Genomic DNA, 23,665 nt, shown 5'->3' on the forward strand with positions numbered 1-23,665 from the left:
AGAACTATTCTTTTAAAAAAATCTCATTATTGAAGTCTGTATAAAAGTATATTACTGTCCCACCGGGTCACATAATAAACCTAAGGCTTTATAAAATGTGTGTCGTCTGGCTGTTTACAAGGTCTGTGGATTAAATTTTTACTGTCAGACTTACAACTGGCTTCCTGAAAAGGACTCCTCCTCACAAAAATGAACAGAAACTGGAGAAATACCAAAGAAATCAGTTTCTTTAAGCTCAGTACAGAAAAAGGTAGCTCATTCTACACAGAGAAGTTAAGATTGAGTATAGCCTTGAGTAGCCAGCCCAACCTTTCCATTGCTTGAAAGCCACAACTCATTAGTACAAAACCATAACCTCAAGGGGCCAACTATTGAAGTCCCCGCAGCCCTAAGGATACTCCTCCTCCATATCTGTAGGAGACTGGTTTCAGGACCTCAGAGAATACCAAAATCCGAGGATACTCAGCTAGTGGGAACATACTATAAAGCACACGAGGCTCAGTTCGGTGCTCTGTGACGACCTAGATGGGGGGACGGGGTGGGGTGGGAGGGAGGTCCAGGAGGGAGGGGATATGTGTGTACATACAGCTGATTTACTTCATTATACAACAGAAACTAATACACCACTGTAAAGCAATTATACTCCAAAAACAAAAAAATGACATAGTATTTGCATATAAACTATGCACATCCTCTCGTATATTTTAAATCATCTCTAGATTACTTATAATACCTAATACAATGTAAATGGTCGCCAGTGCACAGCAAATTCAAGTTCTGCTGTTTGGAACTTTCTGGAATTTTTCTTCCAAATACTTTTCATTCGCGGTTGGTTGAGTCTGTGGACGTGGAACCCGCAGACACAAAGGGCCAACTGTAATACCCTGATCAAGGCAAAGGGGATTTGCTAAGAGAAGAAATAATCATAGGCTTTCAGATGAAGTCTTCCTTGGAAGGCAGCTCAGGGGGCTTTCCCCCTACTATACTGCTGAGAGACGGTATCTCATATTTGTAACCAGGGATGCCTGTAGCAAACATTGCTTTCAACACATGACTCTTCAGGCTAGCTGATCTGACCATTCATTTAGAAGTTCTGCCTCTGCATGGCCACTACTTACTACAGCTAGTCTACAACCACACAGAACAAGTTTATTCTCGCTTCCAAATGCAGCTCTCTGAATATCTGGAGACAGTAACCATGTCCCTTCACAAACTGTCCAGATAACAGACACCTGTAGCTTCACTACTGAAGATAAAGTTTTCAGATGCATCACAACAATGTGAAGCAGAATCTTCTGCATAAAAGTAGGCCTCCTAACTTTTATAAATCTTATGTAACACATCATAGCAGCTATACTAGCTCCTTTAGTGGATAACTTGTTTGCTAGGCAAGATGGCTAAAGAAACTGGTAATCTTGCGTTGAACTTGATGTGCCATCCAAAGAGAAACGAGTGCAGATTCCTAAACTACAAACAGACAAGCAAACAACAATGGATCAATTCCAGTCCTATCCAAAAATTACTCTAAAAATTAATACCAGTCCTTCAACAGGAAATAGTTTTCTTATAGTATAAATCCCTAGAAATTAACAAATAGGAAATAGGATGAGAATAGGATTCCAAATATTTGGAATAGATAGATAGAAAGTAAAATGTCTATGTGTGTATGTGTGTGTGTATTTAAACCACCACCCAATTATCTAAGTGTCAACATGGCCAGAGGACATATTCTCAATTGAAACCCTTATAAAAACTAAACAAATCTATTTTCAACATAATACAGATGCAAACAAAGTCAAAAGATCAGAGTTTGATTCTAAACTGATTCTAGTTTCTAATTTTAAATATAAAACACCCAATATGTGATACTGGGTTCAAAGCTTATTTTTTACTGAAAATACTGCACGTCAGCATATTTTAATTATAACATACAATTCTCATTTGTACAGTTCTAGTTTTCATTGGTTCAGGTTTGTGGCATTTTCTAGTTTGATACAAATTGTTATAGAAGAGAGAAGAGTGTCTCTTTTTAAAAAACGTAATAATTTTCCATTTATTTTAACTTAGCTTCCAAATTTATACTACCTATTCCCTAAGACTGTCAACATCATTTAAAATTCATTACCCTGTCTACTGAGGGTTCACATAAGTACACTTCCTGCCCTCATGCTAAATCTCCCCCATTTGCTATGCTCTATGAGTCACAGTTTATTTTTAAAGTTTTTTTGTCTTCTCTGGGTTTAACAAACCATCACCAAGTCTTCTGGCTACGGCTAACCTGAGTTTTGTTTTTTTTTCCCCAATCCTCTTTCACTTAGTCTTCTGCTAATAGATCCTTTGGGCTGAGAAACGAGTCAACCAAACTTGGTAGAATTTCAGGTAGAATAGAAATGAAAGGGACAAGGGAAGGATCTCCATGTTATACTAAATAACATGTTTTAATACATGAAAAAAATAAGAAATATACTGATAATGGAGAATTAATTTAATGATAATAAAGGAAAATGAACTGTTTTTATTTCCTGCTTTTTCTATCCTGAACATTTCTGAACCAAACCATTCAGAAGAGCAAGGGTATACTTGAAGAATTTTTGTGAAGAGCTGCTTTTTAATATATGACACTGATTTCCAGGAAGATAAAAAGGAAGCAGTGATAAGACATCTGCCTATTAACATTAATCTTCCCAAAACACCATGTAAACGAATTTTGAAAAAGGAAAACTACAAAGGAACCCTTGTCCAACAGATATTAAAAGACATTATAAATCGCAACTATTAAAACAGTCTGATATTGCAAGGGAATACAGATTAAATGGAACAGAATGGAGTCCAAAAATAGATTTATACGAGAGGCGTTCAACAATGTGATAGCAGTGGTATGAATCAATATTTCAATCCATACCTAAAAATAAATTATTGATGGATTAAAATACCAATTAAAAAAGAAACAGATATAACTTTTAAAAGCATTGACGAGTGTTTGCATAATCTTGGAATAAGAAAGTTTTCTAAATAAGACTTAAAGCTCAGAAGCTATAAATACTCAGAAGCCGTAAAATTCATAATCCATGTCATACTTAAAAATGTAAAACTTCTTTATTCAAAAGATGCAAGTTGATAGATGGGGACAAATATTAGAAGCAAAAACAGCAAAGTATTGATATTCATAATATCTATAGAGTTCCTAGAAATCAATAAGAAAACAGCTAAATAGGCCAGTAGAAAAAGGACAAAGAGTACCTACAAGCATTTCTCAGAAGAAAAATGGAAAAAAAAAAACATAAAAAGAATAGAATTTCACCCACCATTGCTAAAATGCAATGAAACATCACTTTTCACTTCTCAGACTGAAAAAAAAAAAAAAGGCTGATAACACAGATGTTTGTGATGGCACAGGTAAAGGAGTACTTTCATCACTACTAAGTGAAAATAAGAGCTTTTTCAGAAGGCAGTTGGGCAGGAGCAATCAAAATTTAAAGTAAACTTAATATCTGACCCATAAATTCCATACCTAAGATCTATTTGCATAAATACTCTTGGCAAAGTTACAAAGTTTTATGTAAAAGGATGTTCACTGAAGTATCAAAATAGTAATGGTCATAAAATATGAGTAGCTTTATATGAACCTACCTGAAATGCTCTCCAAGTCATAATGTCAAGGCAAAGAAGTCAGTTCCTGAATGACATCTGTGTCATAAAACCATTTACATTTAAATATACTTTTCTCCCAGACGGGGAGCTGAGACCTTGTGTTTTTCTCCAAGCTCTACCCAGAAAGAACATCCACTTACACAGAAACATCAGTGTGGAACGTGGAAGTTCCTGACGATTTACTAGGGTGACGAAGGAGGTGCTCTGTACTTACAGCATTTGAAAACGCCCCATCCAACCTAACACTCGGGAGTCTCTTCTCACACTCTCTTCTCCATTCCGATGGTCACCCTTCCCACCTTCTGCCCCCCACCTTCCCAGCTCTGCCACCCAACCACCTCCAGCTCGCATCTTCCCATTTCTAATCTTCTCTATTCCAACCCGTTACAGTGACTTAAAGTATGTCAACGGCATTATGCTGAGGATAAAAACTGAATTTTACTCAGACTACAAAATATCCTCCAGTTACTACGATCACCTGCCTTTGAATATGGTAGTAGATGTGGTAATAATGAACAAATAATTTGTACAACAACGTGTACAGTTTTTTAATATACTTGGGAAAGCCCAGAGGCGATTCACTGGGAAGGGGCCTGGAAACGTGGTAGGCAGAAGGGAAGGTGGCTGGTGCCGGGGGTTCTAACCTAAGCTGCATCACTGACTACCCATGCATTCATGTATGATTTTAGGGATTTGTTTTCATAAGCTGTCTACTACAAAGGAAAAAAAAGGAAAACAAAATTAACTAAAAAATAAAGAACCTTTCCCCTTGCGGTTTTAAGAAGGCTACTGGTGTGCACTTGATCAGGCGGGTCAAGTAAAGGGAGCTCAACCCCTGGGATGGGCTGGACTGGTAAAGAGCAAAGAACAAAGGCAATATTCTGGAGGTAAGAGCCAGTCTGAAGTTTTAAGGCAAAGGCAAGAGTCAGAGGCTAGAGATCTGGAAGGCAAGGCCCTGTGCCCACAGGAACCGGGGTGAAGAAAGCTCTGAAGAGCAACAGCAAGGCTGTGGTTCAGGGCAACACCAAGGCATAGTCTTTAGCTGATGGCTCTTCAATCATAATCTGGGGGTTGGGGGAGTGGAGGAAGTAGAAGCAAGCTGGGAGGCAGGTTCCTCTATTAAAGTTCCTCAGGGGACAAGGGGCCATCACTGATTTGGGAGTAAGTGAGCTACATGTGAAATATCTAACTCAGAGCCAGGAAGGGTTCAGAAAATTAGAAGAGTGCCGTGTCTTCAGATGAAAGGTTTAAAGAGTTCTTAGATATCTCGGGCTGATAAACCCAGTGCAGAAGGAATACAACAATGATTTTTCAGTGTATCACTAGATCACTAATATGCTCATAAAGTCAAGAAAGAGAGTGCTCAGAAAGGGAAAAATGCTGCAATACATATTGCAAATATAGATTTAGAGAAATCACTCCTCGTATTATAGCTACCATTTAACGAAGAACATTAAGTCTTATTTATTTGGGATAATTTTTTCATGAATTTTTATTCATTCAGAAAATGTCTGCCACGTTCAAAGCACAATGTGGTCAACAGGTGCCATGAATTAAAGTACAGCATCTATCTTCAAAGGTTATTGTCTAGTACGAGAAATAAGGGGCTTAACGTTAGAAACTGTATGATGCCATCCCATCATCCACCTAAAAAAATAATTTAAACAGAGTAAGCAATTTGCCATTAACTAAGTGAGCTTCAGAGAAACATCTGTATCTGTTACTTTCCTCTGTCAAGTTCAATTCCTACATGCATGTCCCTCTTAGTGTGAGCAGCTCATCCTTGTGAATGTGCTTCTAGAACACAAAAACAGGCAATTCTGGACATATACCACCTTAAATGAACCACCCACTACTTCACCTACAACCCACCTGAAGAAGAGAAATCTGATGCAAAGTTGAAGGAAAAAGTGGTTGTGATGGAATTATTCAGCCACTGGTTTTCAATCTACAACTTGGCACCTTCCTTAGAGATTGCCAAAGATTTTTTTTATTACGTAAAATTTATGCCATATTTTATGGTTTTAGAACCTAATCCCTGATTTCTTTATAGAGAGACCTGTCCTTTCCTTTAAGGTCTAATAAAATCTCACCTGCACAAAGTCTGACCTGCAGTGTCTTTCAAACTGTTTGATCATGACCAAAAAGATAATTTTCATATCAAAATCTAACACATACACACAGACACGCACACACGTGTATTATTTCATTAAATGACCCTTACTCTCATTTTCTCTATTGTATTTTTTATTCTATTCTATTCTGTTCTGTTCTGTTCTATTCTATTCTATTCATGACCCAGTAAATTATTTCAAGACCCACAAAGTGGTCATGGCCCAGAATTTGGAAATCACTGGATGAGGTGTTAGTAGAGGACACCCAATGGAATTATTTTAGGAGAGGTTATGACCAGAGTTCCTCATCGGCTTCTAATGTTCATTCCTTGAAGGTTATGTAAAGGTCAGGAAAAAAGGTCTCTTATCTGAATAGACACAGCTCTTTCCCCCAGGAGCTTGTTTATGACTTAATCAGGACAAAACCTCTCAGTACTCATTCCCATCATCAAGCAAGTAGTGCCAGCTCCAGGATCCAAGATGGCTCAGTCCATCTAGACACCATACCCGTCACAGGAGGAGGACAGCACTATACACATCTCAATTTGGCTTTGCTTTAAATCTGACAGGGAACAAAATGGAGGGTGAAGACTAATTAACTAATTTCTGTTTCCTGCGGTTCTGAAATGTCTGTCCAATTGTGATTTAAAGGATCACAGAATATAGGTGGATCCAGATAAACAATCTTTATTTAACTGGATCCTAAAAAATACAACTATGAATCAGGTTAAATCACTGTCAGAAAGGATTAGGGAAAAGAAAAACTAATTTTGACCTATTGAGCTTGTATAACTGGCAAGATGACGAAACAAGTAATTAAGTTTAAGAAACAGAAATCACTCCTTCAAAATTTCACGCCCTATTGTCAATCACAATGAAAATATTTCCTTTTCAAGCAGATTTAAATGTTAAAAGAATTGACCCCAAAATAAACCAAATAAGTATAATAGAAACGCACAAGTTACGTAATCAAAAACCCCAAAGAATAATTTATTTAAAATAACAACCTTTGGTCACGCTACATGATGAAGATGGGTCTGACTTTTAGTGGTTTTTTTTCCTGCTTTCCTTGCATATCCTTACTTTTTAGGTTTGGAACTGGCCACTAATGAATAGTGAAGGAAGAAAAAAGTTGATTTGCTTTTTTCACCATAACTCTTGGAAAGTATTTTAGACATTTTCATGTAACCATACCAAACACACGCTAGGATCATCACACAGTGAGAAGCACAACTGCCCGCAGAGAAGGACTGAATGTGCTTCCACTTTGGAAATTACAGGTATCGTTGTTTCCATCCTTCCCAAGGCATCATTATTACTTTCACATGATTTATGATTAAAGGTATGAGAGATGGTGCAAGGATCCTGTGTCAAGTTCCCATATGGCATATAACATAAGTCAAACTGTGAAAAACTCGTAAGTGTGGGTAGATCAGTTTCATCAAAGAAAGGAGCAAGAGAAGAGGGTTCCAGAGACGTAGCAGGGAACTAGCCAGATAGTTTTTTTTTTTTTTTTTTCCTTTCATGTTAACATTTTATTTAAACCAGTACAAGCACCATGCTTAACAGAAGACTGCCCAAAATAAACATGCAATACGAACTCGCACAGACTGAAACCACAGCTTCAGAAGTTGTGCCAGCTGTTGATTTTGTTAAACGATGACAGGAAACTGTTAAAATTCACAAGACTAAACCATTAATGTTTCAAGCCTCCTGAATGAGATTACATTGGACCACCTAAATCAGTGGGAACTACCCTGGCATGTTAGTGATCTCAAACAATATTCAAGTAATTACACATGTATGAAGATAATTTTTTATAGGCATGTAATTCTAACGCAGCAGTAATGAATGTGGTCCTGCCTCCGAACACATAATCCTTGAGTTAAACATAAGGGCGGTCAGCAAGAAATTAGGCAGAGATGGTTTGGGTACACCATCAATCAATCCTGTTTATTCTTTCGTAAATCTGCCTTTTCTTTTCTTTTTAGACTGAAGCTGAGACTGATATCATAACTTCTTAAATGATTTAAAGAGATAAAATGATGTGTTTGTAAAGTCCCAATAAATACTGAAATAACTATAATTCCAATGGAATATTGCAAATAAAAAGGTAACAAGTTATTTGAAAATACATTATATGTACGTTGTTTAACAGCATCCTACAATATACCAAAAATCAATCGGCAAATATTTATCACATCACAAATTTAAACGTACACTTCTAAGACAATGAATATCTTTGCACACATTTTCTGAATTCAATTCAAACATTATTTGTTATTATCTACACAAAGTAGATTAGATAAAACTAACTTTCTGATACAAGAACTTGAGTAAAGGTAAAGTGTAGGAAATGCAAACAAAAATCAATAGACGAAACTAAGAGATTATAACTTGAAAAGAGCACTGCTAGAAAGGAGGGAGGGGAGACGTTAGAGAGGTCATGCTGAGTTGTTTTTGATATGTCTCATGCAGAAAATAGGAGGATACAAAGCTGGAAAAGGAAGCTGAGGTCATGGTGTAGAGAACTCCGAGTGACAGGGTAAAGCATCATATATTAAGAGGTGCTGGAAATCTACTTATAATGTTAGAGTACAAGAGTGATGGAGTTGTGCTTTGGGATGATTTATCTAGTCAGCTGAATAAGTGGGAAGTGATAAGTGACAAGAAGCTGAATGAGATGGGTATTAAAGTGATGAAGATGAGCCATGATCAGGATGTGGAAATGGTAAAGCAATGGATGATTGTGACGGTGATAAGATAAGGTAGAGGGTACAATCTTTAAGAATTAGCTTCTAACTCTAAAAAGGGGCTAATATTAAACAAAGAGACAGGGATAATTAGATGCTTTTGTCATTAACAGAAACTTCCAAAAGTGAAGTTATCTGGAGCGTGCTAAATACATTAGGCCAAAAGGTGCCCAGTTAGGTATCAAACAAGCAGTGGCAAATGTGTGTCTGAGAGCTGGGATTAACAAAATAAATCACTTGGAAATCATCAGTACAGAGTTTGTACCAGAATTCATGGATATAGCTGACACAGAGAACATAGAAGAGGCCTACAGTCAAAGCATCCAGGATAACCCCCTGGGGGAGGGTTCAGAGAACAAAGAAGCATTCAGAGAAACTGGCAGAAGACCTAGCAGAGTCACTAAAATGGTGCCATAGATGAAGAGCATTTCCAAAAGGTAACGTGAGCAAGAGCATCAAACTTTATAGAAAGAAGGAAGAGAAGACTTTGCAGTTACTGCAACGTTGGAAAACACTGGATGACACTCTGCTTGTGAGGAGAATAGTTTCAGTAGAGAATACACATCGGAAACAAGGCCACAGGGGTTATGGCCTGAGTGAGTGGTTAGAAAACAGAAGCAAGATCTTCTCCAATTATTTCATATGTACAGCATGACTCGGATATCCAAAATCTTCTTTGAAGGTAAACAATTGGTAATTATATCAGGAAATCAGCAAAAATACATATATTTATAACAATATTAATAAGCTTTTACCTTCTTGTGATTCTTGTAAACATTTCTGTGGGCAAATCCCTTTCCACAAAGCTTGCATTTGTAAGGTTTATCTTCACTGTGTATTACTTTGTGAGCACCCACTTGATCGAGCCTCTTGAAAGATTTATTACAAATCTCACAATTATAGGGTCGTTTTTCTGTGAAAAATGAGTGGAGACAATCTCATCTCTATATAAAGGTAAAGGATAAAAAGGAGAACAGCCTTACCTTGTATTACTTCTTATGGATCCAAACAACTGAAACAATCTATTACCCAATCCATCTGTTAGATATGTGAGCCTATTCACAAAAGAAACATCAGTTTGTTCTTTTATTGACCTGTTTGCAAACTAAATGTATAAAGTAGCTTAGATATAAAGATGAAGTTTAAATTCAAGGAAGAAATCCTACTTCCAGATGAAAAATCTGCTGATCGGTATGAGTTCAAGTCAGGGTCACAACTCCGAATGCAAAGGGTGAGTGGCCTGACAGTGATGAAGGTAAAGGACAGACCTGCCTCCTGCTGGGCCAACAGACCCCACACAGGCCGAGCTTCCAGTTCTCAGCAGAAACTACACACTTAGGTTGTTGGGTAAAATCCACATTTATACAATATTCATGTAATGCTGACAACTTTTTCAAACAAAGCATATCTGAAGGCCACCAGATGTTCTATTTTCGATTCACCATTTTCGATCTTCCGTTTTCATTTGCCAAAATATCTATACCTGTCTCCAAATAAAGTAGCTACTCAAAAACATTCTGACTTAAATAGTCTCAAAGTACAGACATTCTAAACTCTAGAAAAGAGACTTCATAAAGCAAAAGTTATTTTCAGAGCTGAATTTTTCTAAGTCTGTGTAACAGACCTATTACTCAAACTTGCTTAAAATGAAACTATGGCTTTAAAAACTTATATTCTCAAAATGTATTTATAAATTTCTCACTAACACTTATTAGTTCCTTAGTTAGAATGTGAAAATATCTAGAAATGTCGGAACTATAATTGTTGAATCTCTCCTAAATATCAGACACTCTGCCAGCATGGTACATAGATGACTTCGTTTAACCTTAACAGCAATTTTGAAAGGTAGGATATCTTTTCACAGATGAAGAATATAGAAACTGAGGCTCAAGGAGGAGTAGGTAATGAATTAAATGGTGAGTTCGAAGATCTTCAATTTCATTTAGCCCAACCACATTTGCTTCAGAAACAAACTGAGGTCTAGAGAAGCTAAGTAACTCGTTCAAAATCACATGGCCGGTCAATGGCCAAGCTGGAACTAATAACCAGGTCTCCTGATTACCACTCTCAGAGCTCCTGAAAATGACAAGGTGAATCTTTTGTAGTGGTTTCAATACAAATGGAAAAATATGTATTTTACCTGAGTGGGTGATCATATGACGTTTCAGCTGATTAGCTGAAATGAATTTCTTCATACATTCTTGACAATCAAATATCTCATGAATCTGCAAAAGGTTAAATTGACAGTTAAGTCAACTATCAAAGCCAAAAACTGTGTAGAGCTCAAGTAAAAGTATAAACATGTGGACAGTTGCTATTGCAATATCCAAACTATATAATTCAGCCCTAATTTGTTCACACTATCCTACATAAATTGAAAATGCAATGAACATGTTACCTAGTAGAAACATATCATTAAAAAAATGTAAGACTGCATGTTATTTAAATATGTAGAACAGCTGACCTATTTTTAAAGTGCATAATAAATTTACACTCTCTAAAAAATTATACCTAGTATATATTAAGTCTCTGTTATGCACAAATTTAGACTTGGAAATACGCAGCTTGCCAGTAAAAATATTCCCTTTACAGTAGTCAACACTACTTTAAACTTAAATATATGTAGTACAGAACAACACATTAATTAATGTTAAAGACAAGGAGATATATGATTCTGAAAAGCATTTAGCTCACCGCAAAACTCTCACAGGATAGAAGGACCACAATAAAAAACTTTATTAGTTTTATTTAAAAAAATAATAATAAGGGGGAGGAGCATAACTTTAGCAAACGACTGGCTAAATAAATATTACAATTTAATATTAAATTGAGTTCTTTCCCTCCCAGACACTAAATCAGAGAAACTGAATAGGCGGTATGAAAAGCAGAAGCTTAGCTTATTATCAGTAACAACGTACAAAAGTTCTAAAAGGAATTGTTGCAAGAAGCCTTATATTAGAAATGTTGATCATCCCAATGAATAAGAGCATCATACTGTTTTGCTGAAGATTCAAAAATGGTTTTGGTGAGGTCCTGTTTTTGCTTCAACCTCATTAAAGGTAGCGCTCACAAAACTAAACCCCAGACAAGCAAAGGTCCTTCTGCAGGAAGCCAAGATGCTGTGGTTATCCTTGCAGGATATCTAGGGCCACTACAGAGTGAAAGTCAAGGCAGAAGACCCTGAACTGGTACAGCAATGAGTAAAGAGTGGAGGACGGGTAAACAGCTCCCCTGATCTAAGTGACCACAGAAGAACTCAAGGCAGGAATGGTGAAAAGATGGCGCCACGAAGGGAAAACGGAAGCTGGGGCGAGGCTCACAGATCCCTGGTCTGCAGTCTGTGCCTTAAGCCTATGTCCAGCCACATGACAGGTCTGAGGTTGCCAAACTGCCTTCTGCTTCTGTCAGGTCTGATTCTTCGTGAGTCAGTAAACTCAGCTGGGAATAACAGAGAAAAGGTAAACAAACAAGACAGAGCAGAAAGACATCATTCCACTAGAATCTGACTTATTCCCCTGCTTACATGCAGTGGCTTCTAATCTTGATCAGGGGATATATAGGGTCCAGAGAGTTCTATGGTTCCTCAGAAAAACAGCACAAGTACTCGGAAGGCAAGTACCACATAGTACAGCAGGAAAACTTTCAGCCTAAGAAATTTTAAAGGCAACATCTTCGATCATCAAAGACCCTCACAGCAATGATATGAGGTGTAATGTTTATTTAAAGATAATAAGAACAGATTTATATTCTTAAACTCTGTTTCTGTAACATATATCTTTTATAATAAGCTACTCTAAAAAATGATGATGTGCCTTCTGAAACATATATAAATGAAAACATATTCATTTTCATTTTTAATGTTAAATTTTAATTAGTATATACAAATTTTAAATTATTTATCCATATAAAAATGGCAGCTGTTAAATAAATTACTGCAAAATATACTCATATTTGTTCACTTAACTCTCATGGCTTCTGAAACATGAAACATTTTTAAAGGTTGAATTGAATTGATATTATCAAAATTATAAAACAGAATATTTACTGTACATGAAAGCATTTTTGTATTGACTTTCTTATTTATAGTGGAAAATTCAATCCAAAGCTATTTTCAAAACTCCTAAAAAAGTTTAATAAAACAATCAGATTTAAAGTGAAAATGACACTAATTAATGCCTAATGCTAAGTAAAGCACCTTTTGTAAAATGTCCAGCTTATTAAATTGACATGGATGGTAATAACTTATCATTTGAAGTCCCAAATTAAATAATTTTCAGGAAGGATCATAATATATCTTAGTGTAATATAGGGCAGTACATAGTAATGTAAGACACTGTTCTAGACTATAATATAAATTTGACATATTCATACAGCACCATCTACTGGCAAGGTGAAATACTACAACCAAACTCTATTAGACATTAGACATACCCAACTATAAGAATAGTCAAAAATGGAGTCAGTAAAAGCCGCCTGTGGATTCAGAAAGGCTAAGTCAGAAGAGTTATGCTGTAATGAAGAGCTGCACTGAGCTACTAAGTTATTAACATCTGCAGAAACAGAATGGCTGTATTCCACCACCACCACCAGGTAGGATTTAAATCTACCAGGATATTCCCTGGGGGAAAAGTTCTTATATTATGAAGAAAATAAATGGAAAAGAGAACACTTTTCAGAAATATGCCCCACCACCAACTTTGTTGAAATAGGCTATTTGGGAAAATCTGAAATTTGGTAAGATATCTTAAATTTCAACTTCTTAAGATCAGGGAAGGAAATCAAAGAATTATAAAAGTATGAGGATTTTTTTTTTTTTTAATGTTTATTCAACTGGATTTAATCTTTTTGTCTCAGACCAGGTTCTGCTTCAGAAACCTTAAGGGTGATGAGAAGGGAGGAAGAGAGACGCAAAAGCAGCAGCAGCGTCTGGACTGGAGTTCTGTGCAAAACTTCCTTTAAAAAGTAGCTTCAGTGCTCGCTTCAGAAGCACTTGCACTAAATTTGGAATGATACAGAGAAGATTAGCATGGTCCCTGAACAAGAATGATATGCAAATTCTTGAAGTACTCCATATTTTTAAACAATCTGATAAAATAACCACATGGAAACTGAAAAGAAAAAAAAAATGTAGTTTCATGGCACTTAAGAGAAGTAATTAAAGGCACTGATCAGTTCAAAGTCACACTTAATAAATGAGAGAACACAGGCCCAATGTTACATGGGGGGTTAGGGACAGAAGAAGGTGACATCCACTGTCTTCACTCCTGTCCAGTGCTGTTGCATTATTTCTCCCTAAGGATCATAATCACTCAACATGCAGGATATAACCTCAGACGTCTTAACAATTCAACTATCTTATATGTTACAGGCTGAATCCACAGCACATGCTTGGAGCTACGGCATTGAATATCATATGAATTTTAAGGCCTGTCAAGTTATTTTGCAATATAGAGACACACAAATAAAGAGACAAAATTCAATTTACAAACCATAACAAAAGTAAAATTTTACTTTCACTAGTACCATCTCCTCTCTTCTTTAGTATTAAATGACTAAAAGGCAATATTATATGCTCCTAGATATTCTGAAAAAATAATATATGAACTCAGGAAATAATCATTTATATCTTTGTTATTGTAATATAACATAAAATATATTTTTGGACTCTGCCATGATATGAACAATATCTAAATTTTAATTTAATTCTATTCTGTCATAAATTCTATTAACTAGTGCTAATGTTGTTAGGGTTAATAACTGTCATTTACTTTTCAGGATAACTTTCACATTAAAATAGCAACTTAGTAAGTTTAATGCTTATTGCAAAATGTATTAAATTTATTTTCTCCTAATACAGTTGGCCCTTGAGCAACACGGGGGTTTGGGGGTTGGACCCACTGCACCCCACTCCCACCCCCCAACCTCTCCCTGCAGTGGAAAAATCGTGTAACTTTACAGTGGGCCCTCCGTATCTGCATAGTCAACCAACCCCTGATCGTGTAGTACTGGAGTATGTATTTACTGGAAAAATCTGCTATAAGTGGACCAGCACAGTTCAAACCTCTGTTGTTCAAGGGTCAATTGCATAATCGTTTCTGCTAACAACACTCTGACATTCTTCTACATTATTTTTAGCGCTTCAAAATAATAGAGCTCTTTGTCTTTGTTTTGCCACACTTAACTATAATATGCATCCATTTTAAGCTAAATGTCACTGCAGAGCATATCATAAATACACAGAAATATACGGTTTCCTCAAATATATAGTATTTCCTGAGCAAACAGCAATTGGGAAAGCTTGAAACCAGTATGAGGTGTCAGTCAGACCCAATACTGTGTTGGAGAAATATTTCTACTAATTCTGAACAACAATAAACAACTCAAAATATTCTTTTGCGAGAGTTCACTTTTCTGCATATCAGTCTTGCATTTTAGAATGTGTTAGTAGTTAAATTAATGACAAAACTCTGTCTTTACAATATAAAAATCAGCTAAAAATTTTCATGGCCGACACTATAAATGACTAAAAGATCTTACACTATGATGAGCATTAGTCTTTATCTTACTGACCTTCCTATGTTCCTGCAGGCTTGATGCTGAAGAACACTTTTTATTGCACACTGAACATATGAGTTTTTTCTTAGGATCCCCTAAACAAAAACAACAAACAAAATAAAATAACATACCATCATGATTTATATAAGTATATTAAGAGGAGTATTAGATACAGGTTTCTAGGTGATTTATAATTTCTAAACAGGTATTTCATCTTCTTAACTTACAACTCCAAAATTTTCAGTGTTGTAGATATATCCATTAAACTCAGATAAAGAAGAGGCTACATTTTAAATGCTTTCAAAATCTGAGAAATATTCAGCTTGGTATACCACTTTCTACATATATAAAATGGGCCTTTCACCTTTCCATGTACTAATTTAGTATTAAAAGAGAAAAGCACACTTCCATGAAAAATTAAAATTAATCAAATGTGTACATAAAAGAAAAACTGTATTTATTAACTCATAAGTTGATTTTGCTACTTGCTTTAAATTTTAACAGAGTATTTGATTTTATCAGCTGGATTTTTAAAAATGGAATTCACAGATTATTCTTTTCAGCACTAGACTTGATCAGCCTGTAAGATCTGAGAGTGTATGATTTATCATATTAATGTTAAAAACGAGAATGAAGTAAAATCAAGAACAATAAAACATTATATTGGCATTCATATTATTTTACAAATCAAAACACAGCTCAATTTTGTCTTCTTATATAGTGATTATAATTATAGTATACCATTTCAAATTTCAAATTTCACAGTGGTTATAAAAAACAAAAGACTCAATAAAACAAGATTTTCAAATATGATATAATAACAATATCATCTGCACTACCATAAATAACCACAGAATGGTTTTTCAATTTTTAATTGATTAATTTCAAATACTCAAAATGTAAACAAATAATAAAATGAACCACCATGTATCCACTGCCTGGCCCCCAAAATGACTAATCCATGGCTATTCCTGCCAAAACCTCAACCCCATCCACTACCTTACTTCTCTATTTTCTTGAAAGAAATCTAAAATCAGTAGAAAACAAGATTACAAAATGACTTTATTAAAAGACTGTGTTTACGAGAGAGGAACACTTTCAGAAAAAGGAAAATATTAATTTTTGTCTTATCATTCAAGATACAGATTTCATATAATGCACTATTTTTAGCATGCCAAAGAGTATAGCCAAGAAAAATTTTCTTGGTGATTGATAAGTAATATGGCTATTAAAGGAGAAAATTCTCCCAAGCAAAATGAATAGCTGACAGCATGCATTTGGTCATCAATTCTCTATCCATATCTATTATACACGAGGGGCCACTGAGAAAGAATATTCCCTCTTTTCCAGCTTGCACCAGCTGGTACTTCCCTCCTTTAATCCACAATCCTTTATTTCCCTAGCTTATCCCTCAAATCAGCTGCTCTCTGAGACTAGACCTTATTCTTTCCCACAAGGTAGGTCAGGCTTGAGGGAGAGAAGAGAAAGAGAAGTGACATTTCCACAACCACCTGTTTCACCTTATCCCAATACTCCTGCCATGGCTCCTCCAGCTAGGATCACAGGAAATATACCAAACCCCCATCCCTACTCTTCAATCTCTTCTCTCCTCCTATAGCTTCTATTCTTCATCCTAGGACTGGAATCCTAGTTCCTCAGAGAAGAAACATGGGAAAAGTTTGTGACTGTTTGCCTGAGAATGTAGATAAATGTTATTTCCCATAAATACAAAATCTCTATGTCAGCATCCACAGAATCGAAATCGAAAGAGAAAGATGGTTAAGGCGAATTTAGGAAGTTAGACCCTTCACTGTTTCCTCTTGAGTAACTGGGAAGGTCATCATCCTACAAGCTTCCCCAGGTTCAAGGACAATAGCATCTACAAAGCCACAGCTAGACTTTACACCATTTTAGTTTTACTATATTCAGGTTAAGTCTGACATTTGACTTTCTGATTCAGCTTTCAAGAACAGTCAGGAACACATTACCTACAAAGGCAGGAGGAGATGCACTGAAAATTAATACAACTGTACTGAATACGTAGTCACTTAAGTACTGCGAGTTTCAGCACGATGTGGCTTAAGTGTGCTTCTAGGAGCTAGTCTGAGAACCTACCCGCCATGTGTTACAGTTTCTATGGAAAAATGTGATCCATGTTTAAAAATTCAGCTTCTCTCTTCTCAGCATCTTCAGTTCATATCACCTAACAAGGAACATTTGTCATTGTCGGTGGTGAAAGCTGCAAGATCTTCTCTTTCCTTGAATACCTTTGTCTTTCTACAGTGAAGCGTTCTACAACCATATGTATGAACACCGCTTTTTTCGCTATTCTGAATATGGAATATTCTTTCCCCAAACGTCTGTGTAGCTCACAGACGCAAGGGAAGAAGCAAGAGAGAGGCTATGAATGACTGACTGAGTACCAATTCCAGCAAAAAAGTATGCATGGTGGCCTCTGGCTGAAAGAGTGTAAGTTTCATATTTTATGTGATCCACAACACAGAAAAATAAAAAACTTCCTTTTATAAATTATTTCCTACAAAATCACCAGAAGTTTTCGGAATCAGTAATATTTTAATATCCAAGACCAACTACAAGAAGCCTCAAAAGAAATTATGCTTCTAGCACAGTCTGAAGACCACATGCCCAATAATAAGAATGCAAGTTTCCAGAGTTTCAGTGTGCATCTGGTTTTTTACTTAGTTCAGCAAAGTTAACTTTAAAAATGACATGAAAGATTTGTTATAATACATTGCAGACAAAGATGGAGAAAATTAAGAACAGCATTTTAAACATAACAGCTTTAAAAAAAACAAAAACCAGGAAGAGACAGGTCTATCAAAAAGTTATGATTGCCTTTTGCAAAGATAGGAAAGGCCCAAGTAAAAAGAATTCAGAAAAAATGTCATCTTCTCTATATCCCTCAAAAGGAAAGAAAGAAATCAGAACACTGTGAAGTCCAAGTGATGGGCACCATTCTGAAGCCACATCTCACAAGCCCATACCTTCCGCCACCCTGAGCTTTCAAATATGGCTTGTACTGAGGGTGCAGCCCGAACTGGTGGTGCAAAGTTGTAACTAGCATTAAAAGAGACACTTTTTGGACAATGAACAAATATAGAAAACAGAAACTGAGCACCGATTATTCTTTTCTCCTGAACGTGAGAATAAACAGGATAGGAGAAAAGAAATAACACTTTCCTCATATGCAGAAAGACATTTCCACCCAGAAGCCAACGGCAAAAGTAAACACATGAGAAAAATGTAAGTATAGAAGGATAAGAGGAGTGCCATGAACCTCAGCCTCCTTTAAGGAAAAGACACTGAAGAAATAAAACATTAACTCTGACAATAGTCATCTGTTCGATTTAGTGCAACAGATTCAATCCCTGAAGTCAAAATACATTTACCATGTGCTAAGCAGATGAAATCTAAGTGACAAATTTTCTATTTGTCTTATTGTTTAGCTAGCCATTAGAAGGAATTCAAATAGTATCTACTTTATAAATCCAAATATATTCAATTAGCATGTCAAAATGTAGCCAGTAATTTTCTCCAATATAGAAGAAATATAAGGATTTTTAAAAATGGAATTTTACTGTAAAAATATTAAGGCAGAAGGGCATCACTTAATAGTTTTAAAATATATCTACTAAAAGAGAAATTTCACATGCTAAAATATTAAAATTATTACTTAAAACATTAACTCTTAATGCACCTGGCTACCAAGCACAACTAGATTCTAGCTTAGGTTTCCAGTTATGATTGATTCAGAGATAGGAAAAATGACGAATACTGCTGAAATCAAAAAGAAACAGTGCTCAGTGAAAGAAAAAAATTCCATTTCCAGAGCTCTACATCTGTGTGAAATACAATGGAAAAGCAAGCTCTCTCTCCTCAAGAGTGAGAATTAAAAACAGATCGCTGTGGCCTGGGGAGAGGAAGCCCCTTTGAAAACAACCCTCGGATGAGTTCTCACCGGCGTGGATGTTTTCCTGGTGTCTTCTCAGGGCGTCTCTGCTCTTCAGTCTCTTTCCACAGCTGTCAGCCTTACACACAAACCTGGCATCTCCCCGGCAAGTCTCCTGGTGCTGCTCAAAACTACAAGACAACCAGGAATGGGAAACAGGGAGAAGAAATGGTGAAGACAAACTACAAACTTCAACTTCAAACTACAAACTTCTAAGATCCAGGCTGGCTTTTGTAACGCATGCTCCCCAGTAGGGTTTCAGGGTCATTACAAGTGTTTCCTAGGCAGGTAGGAAGGAAAGCACTGAAATTCTGTAGCCATATGATACTAAATCACTAAGAAGCATGCAAGCATGCGTGCCAGTAATGACCCGCGGTTATCTAACAGCCGTCTGATAACTCAGATACGAAACCTCGATGCTGAACTGAAGGAAGAACTGCAAACAGAGCACTGAAAACTTCGTGAAGAATCCTTCAGGCTGCTTTTCGCTGAGCACTGAAGAACACTGAGGGGAAATAGAAAAAAAAAAACAAAAACTGGAAGTCTAAGACAAAAACTTATGAAAATAGCTCTACTTTGAATAAAGTCACATTCATGATCTCTCTTTTCATTCTGCCTTTTGCCCTTTAAACTTTTAAGTAGCACCTACAGTTTAACTATAAGACTCAGCTCAGCAAAAGTATGTTTGGTGTAGAATATATAATACTAAATTGAATAAAAGCTGACTAGAACGCAGTTTTAAAATCTATTCATTAAAAATGATATAGCCCTTGCTTGGTTTTTTAAAGAGTGTGTAAGAGAATTTCCAAGCTTTCAACAGAAACTTTTCATCTCAAATTTCATAAGCAAAAGTGGATGCATATATGAAAACTGTCTTAATATGAAATACAGCATGTTTCAGAATTTTTCTTTAATGAATTAAAAAATGAAACATTAAGCCTATGTTAAAGATTTCTTGCTCATATGCAAGGTGGCATTCTGTTAAAAATAAGTTTGTAAATATATGTATCCACTTTCTCATTTTTAATAATTCATGATACTGTAAAATACTTAAGTAAAAGGATAACTTAATATGCTGTTAATATAAGTATTTAAAATAATAAAGGGTGCAGAGCAATAATTGGGACCATTTAATTCATTTCATCATCTATCTTGTACATATTCATCTTTAAATTATTTCTCCAACATTGCTAGGAAATAAACAGTGCTTCCCAAAATGGCCCTGTATTCTTCACACTCTGAATTCTCTCCATTTCTTAAACTATTTCTTTTCATTTTTTTACAGATTTCAGAGGGAATATCCAATGCAGACCGCTGAAACTTGATCTGCCACCTCAAAGCACTAGCTAAATTATGCATATCAGATTTCAAATTAGTACACCAATGAGCTTAATATTTAACGGCAAGTTATTAAATGGACAAAGATCGATTAGCATAAACAATGTTTACTGGTTAAACTTCATAATCAGAATGTTTCAAAAATCAATGTACTATAGTAAGAAAAGTTTACGACAGTGACAATAGAGAATGCTTAATTTCTACACACACACCATCACACATGCACACAGGTTAGAAACTATAAGACAAACTGAATGAAACAGTTAAACAACGTGTCAGCTTATAATTTGAGATATACTCTTGAATGTACGCACTGTCTTTGCAAAGCCTGTTTAACTGGGAATTTCTTCCCACAGCTCTTGCACTTAAATTCTTTCTCCTCTGTGGGTTTCTGGTGCAATGTCTGAAGATGCTCAGCAAGAATTTCCTCACTGGTAAAACTCGATTCACACTGGGGACAGGCATAGTCCTCTTTACAGCCAAAGCGATCTGCGTATTTACAAGCAAGCAGATTTGTAAGACAAAAATGAAGAGCCAAGAACTGCTCAGTTTTGCCCTCATTTTAAAATCAAAATTAATTGTGCTTAATGGTACCAGATTAGTAAATTTTTATTATCTCTATGAGTATGAATAGGTTGCCCCTGAAAAATAATAGGAAGTGTTACTAGAACAATACATTGTTTTTTAAATCATTTAACTTGTGTTTCACCAAATTAATACAAAATCAAAATCAATTTTTAATTTACCCTGTAACATTAACTTTTCACATCAAAGAGTTATAACAAATATTGAATTGCAACGCCAAAGTCTTCCCTGAAACGGGTCATCTTGAGTTCACTTTTAGCTGCAAGAAGAGAAAAACCCAACCAAGGGGAACTATGTTGGATTACCAAGGGGAATCTCACATATATGTGAAAAAAGGCCAAGGTCATAAAAACAGCACTCATTACAGTAGGTGGAGTGAGGCTGCACGGTCTCTCTGGCTGTCAGTCCTATATGGGCTGCCATGGCTCTACCCAAATTTTTCAAAGTGTGCTATTTAAATTACATATTTTTTCTGATTATCAAATAAGATTAATTTTTTTAAAGATTTTTTTTTTGATGTGGACCATTTTTAAAGTCTTTATTGAATTTGTTACTATATTGCTTCTGTTTTACGTTTTAGTTTTTTGGCCACGAAGCAGATGGGATCTTAGCTCCCCAACCAGGGATCGAACCCGCACCCCCTGCACTGGAAGGAGAAGTCTTAACCACTGGACCGCCAGGGAAGTCCCAAGGTTAGATTTAGATAAAATGCAGAACATATGAGACTAAAAATCACCAATAACCCCACCATGAAGAGACAACTGCTGTAATCTATTTCCATGCCTGAGTTGTCTTTTGTGCATTCATATTTTACGTGCAGTCTAAGAACCTTTATGATCATACTTTTTATGCAATTTCATGTATTGCTCTTTTTTCCATTTAATATTTTCTCAAGTCAAATTTTTTTTAAACTTAAGGTACCATAATTTACTTATTTAACCAAACTCTCCATTGCTTGACATTTGAGTGGATTCTTTGTTTCTTTTGATCACTGTTTGGTTGGTTTTGCTTCTGTTTTGGGGGGTTTTTGTTTGTTTGTTTTTTGGGTTTTATATTTTGCTTTTATAAACAAAACTGAATTCTAAAATAAAAATATCAACAATATAAGCACATGATTCATATGTTCTAAGAATCTGTGTAAGTTTCTGTTGATTCTTCTTACAAAAGTAATAGAAATTGATATTTTGTTAACTAAATAAAGAAAAATCAGGGTGGTAATACGTAGGAGACTTATTTTTAAGGTAAAATAGTGGACACAGTAATACCATACCCTGGGAGCAACGTTGAAAATAAATACAAAAATAAAGAAAACACAGAACAGTACAGAAATAATTCCCATCACCCCAAATCTGACATTCCAAACAGCATAATGCATATTTGGAAAGACAAAACAGATAGCCTGTCCTCATCTTCCTTTTAAATACTCCAACTAAAATAAAGAAACAGAAGCATAATCTGGCAATACTGGGAATACTCATACTTTTTCAGCCAATGACATACAGTTAGAATAGAAAATTCATATAAAAGACATTAATACCACAGTGACTAAAGAAACCAGTGTCGCTTCTGAAGTGGCTTTGTTAAGCAAAATGGAAAAATTCTCTATAGTTAAGTATCAGCCTTGTACAAAATGTGAACACCCTTAACACCATTCAGATTTCCCTCAACCCCATCAGGAGTAAAACACAACATAACAGAAACAAGCCCTAATAACAATTGATTATTCCCTGGCAGATGACAAACAAGTGACATCTATCTCCTAGATTGCAGGGCTGATTTAAGGAAGTCTACCTATGGTCATCACACATTTTTGGTTACCCTACTAGAACAACCCAGCAATGCTGTAGGCCTCTATGATCAGAACAAAGAAGGATTTCCAGATGCTCCAGATTCTCAAAGGATCTTAAGAGTGAGGCCCAGGAATAATCCCACAGGGCCCAGCAGGACCTCTGCACTCACCTTTCCCCATGTGCAGATGAGAAAGTAAAGTCTCAGAGTTAGTGACTTGCCTGGTTATAACATGGATGAATGGCAGACGCGGGGCTAGAGTACAAAAATCCTCATTACTAGCCACCCACCAGTGAGAGCAGTGGAAGCTGGGAGCTGCCCCTGACCTTGGCAGTCCTACAGGGCACATCCATCACCCACCCCAACCCATCATTCCCTTCCTGCTGGAAGAGAGGCACACAACTGGATATCCTCCGAGAGTTCTGACAAAAACTAACTTTATTTTGAGAACACCCTATTATATTGCAATTATAATCAAGCACAGTTCAAACTTTATTTCTCCTACAGTTTTCATTCTCTCGGACCATCAGTTAGAGGTAATACCTTTTCTGCCAGCTGTTGAGCGTCCTTTAGCATTGTTACCTTCCTCCTCTTTGATCATGGTCATAATTTGCTGTTCTTCCTCATCAGCCTCCATGTCACTATCCAGGTAGCCAATCAGAAGCTCTGTATCTGTTTCTATATCTTCAATTGCCAAATAGAAAATGTTTTCTCCTTCCTGAGACAAAATTAAAAATATATGCTGTTATATGACCAATATATCTCAATAATAAAAAAAAAGCTAAATCATTTGTTTCTGATAGTAACTAAGAAATCATTTTTAAGATACACTATCACGTGCTCATGAAAAGTTACGATTCCTTTTTTTATATCTCCACTGGATCTGAACACTGAAAAAGGAAACTGACAAT

General features: G+C 36.0%; 1 protein-coding gene and 1 non-coding gene across 7 annotated transcripts in view; one reads left to right on the forward strand and one right to left on the reverse strand.

The window, feature by feature from the left end:
* Positions 1–23,665, reverse strand: part of PRDM5 (PR/SET domain 5) — a 209,572-nt gene that overhangs the window by 91,421 nt on the left and 94,486 nt on the right. For all 6 annotated transcript variants that reach the window (XM_036853882.1, XM_036853885.1, XM_036853887.1 and 3 more), the window contains 7 exons: positions 23,298–23,472; positions 20,696–20,870; positions 19,456–19,548; positions 19,053–19,174; positions 15,089–15,168; positions 10,659–10,743; positions 9,274–9,431 (listed from right to left, as the gene is read on the reverse strand). In XM_036853882.1, coding sequence (XP_036709777.1) covers positions 9,274–9,431; positions 10,659–10,743; positions 15,089–15,168; positions 19,053–19,174; positions 19,456–19,548; positions 20,696–20,870; positions 23,298–23,472 — 888 coding nt within the window. The remainder of the gene's footprint in view (positions 1–9,273; positions 9,432–10,658; positions 10,744–15,088; positions 15,169–19,052; positions 19,175–19,455; positions 19,549–20,695; positions 20,871–23,297; positions 23,473–23,665) is intronic.
* Positions 13,490–13,596, forward strand: LOC118896253. The gene has a single exon (XR_005020159.1). It is a non-coding gene; the product is annotated as a U6 spliceosomal RNA (small nuclear RNA).

The sequence above is a fragment of the Balaenoptera musculus genome, chromosome 5 (genome assembly GCF_009873245.2).
Source record: "Balaenoptera musculus isolate JJ_BM4_2016_0621 chromosome 5, mBalMus1.pri.v3, whole genome shotgun sequence".
In the NCBI taxonomy this organism is placed as follows: Eukaryota; Metazoa; Chordata; class Mammalia; order Artiodactyla; family Balaenopteridae; genus Balaenoptera; species Balaenoptera musculus.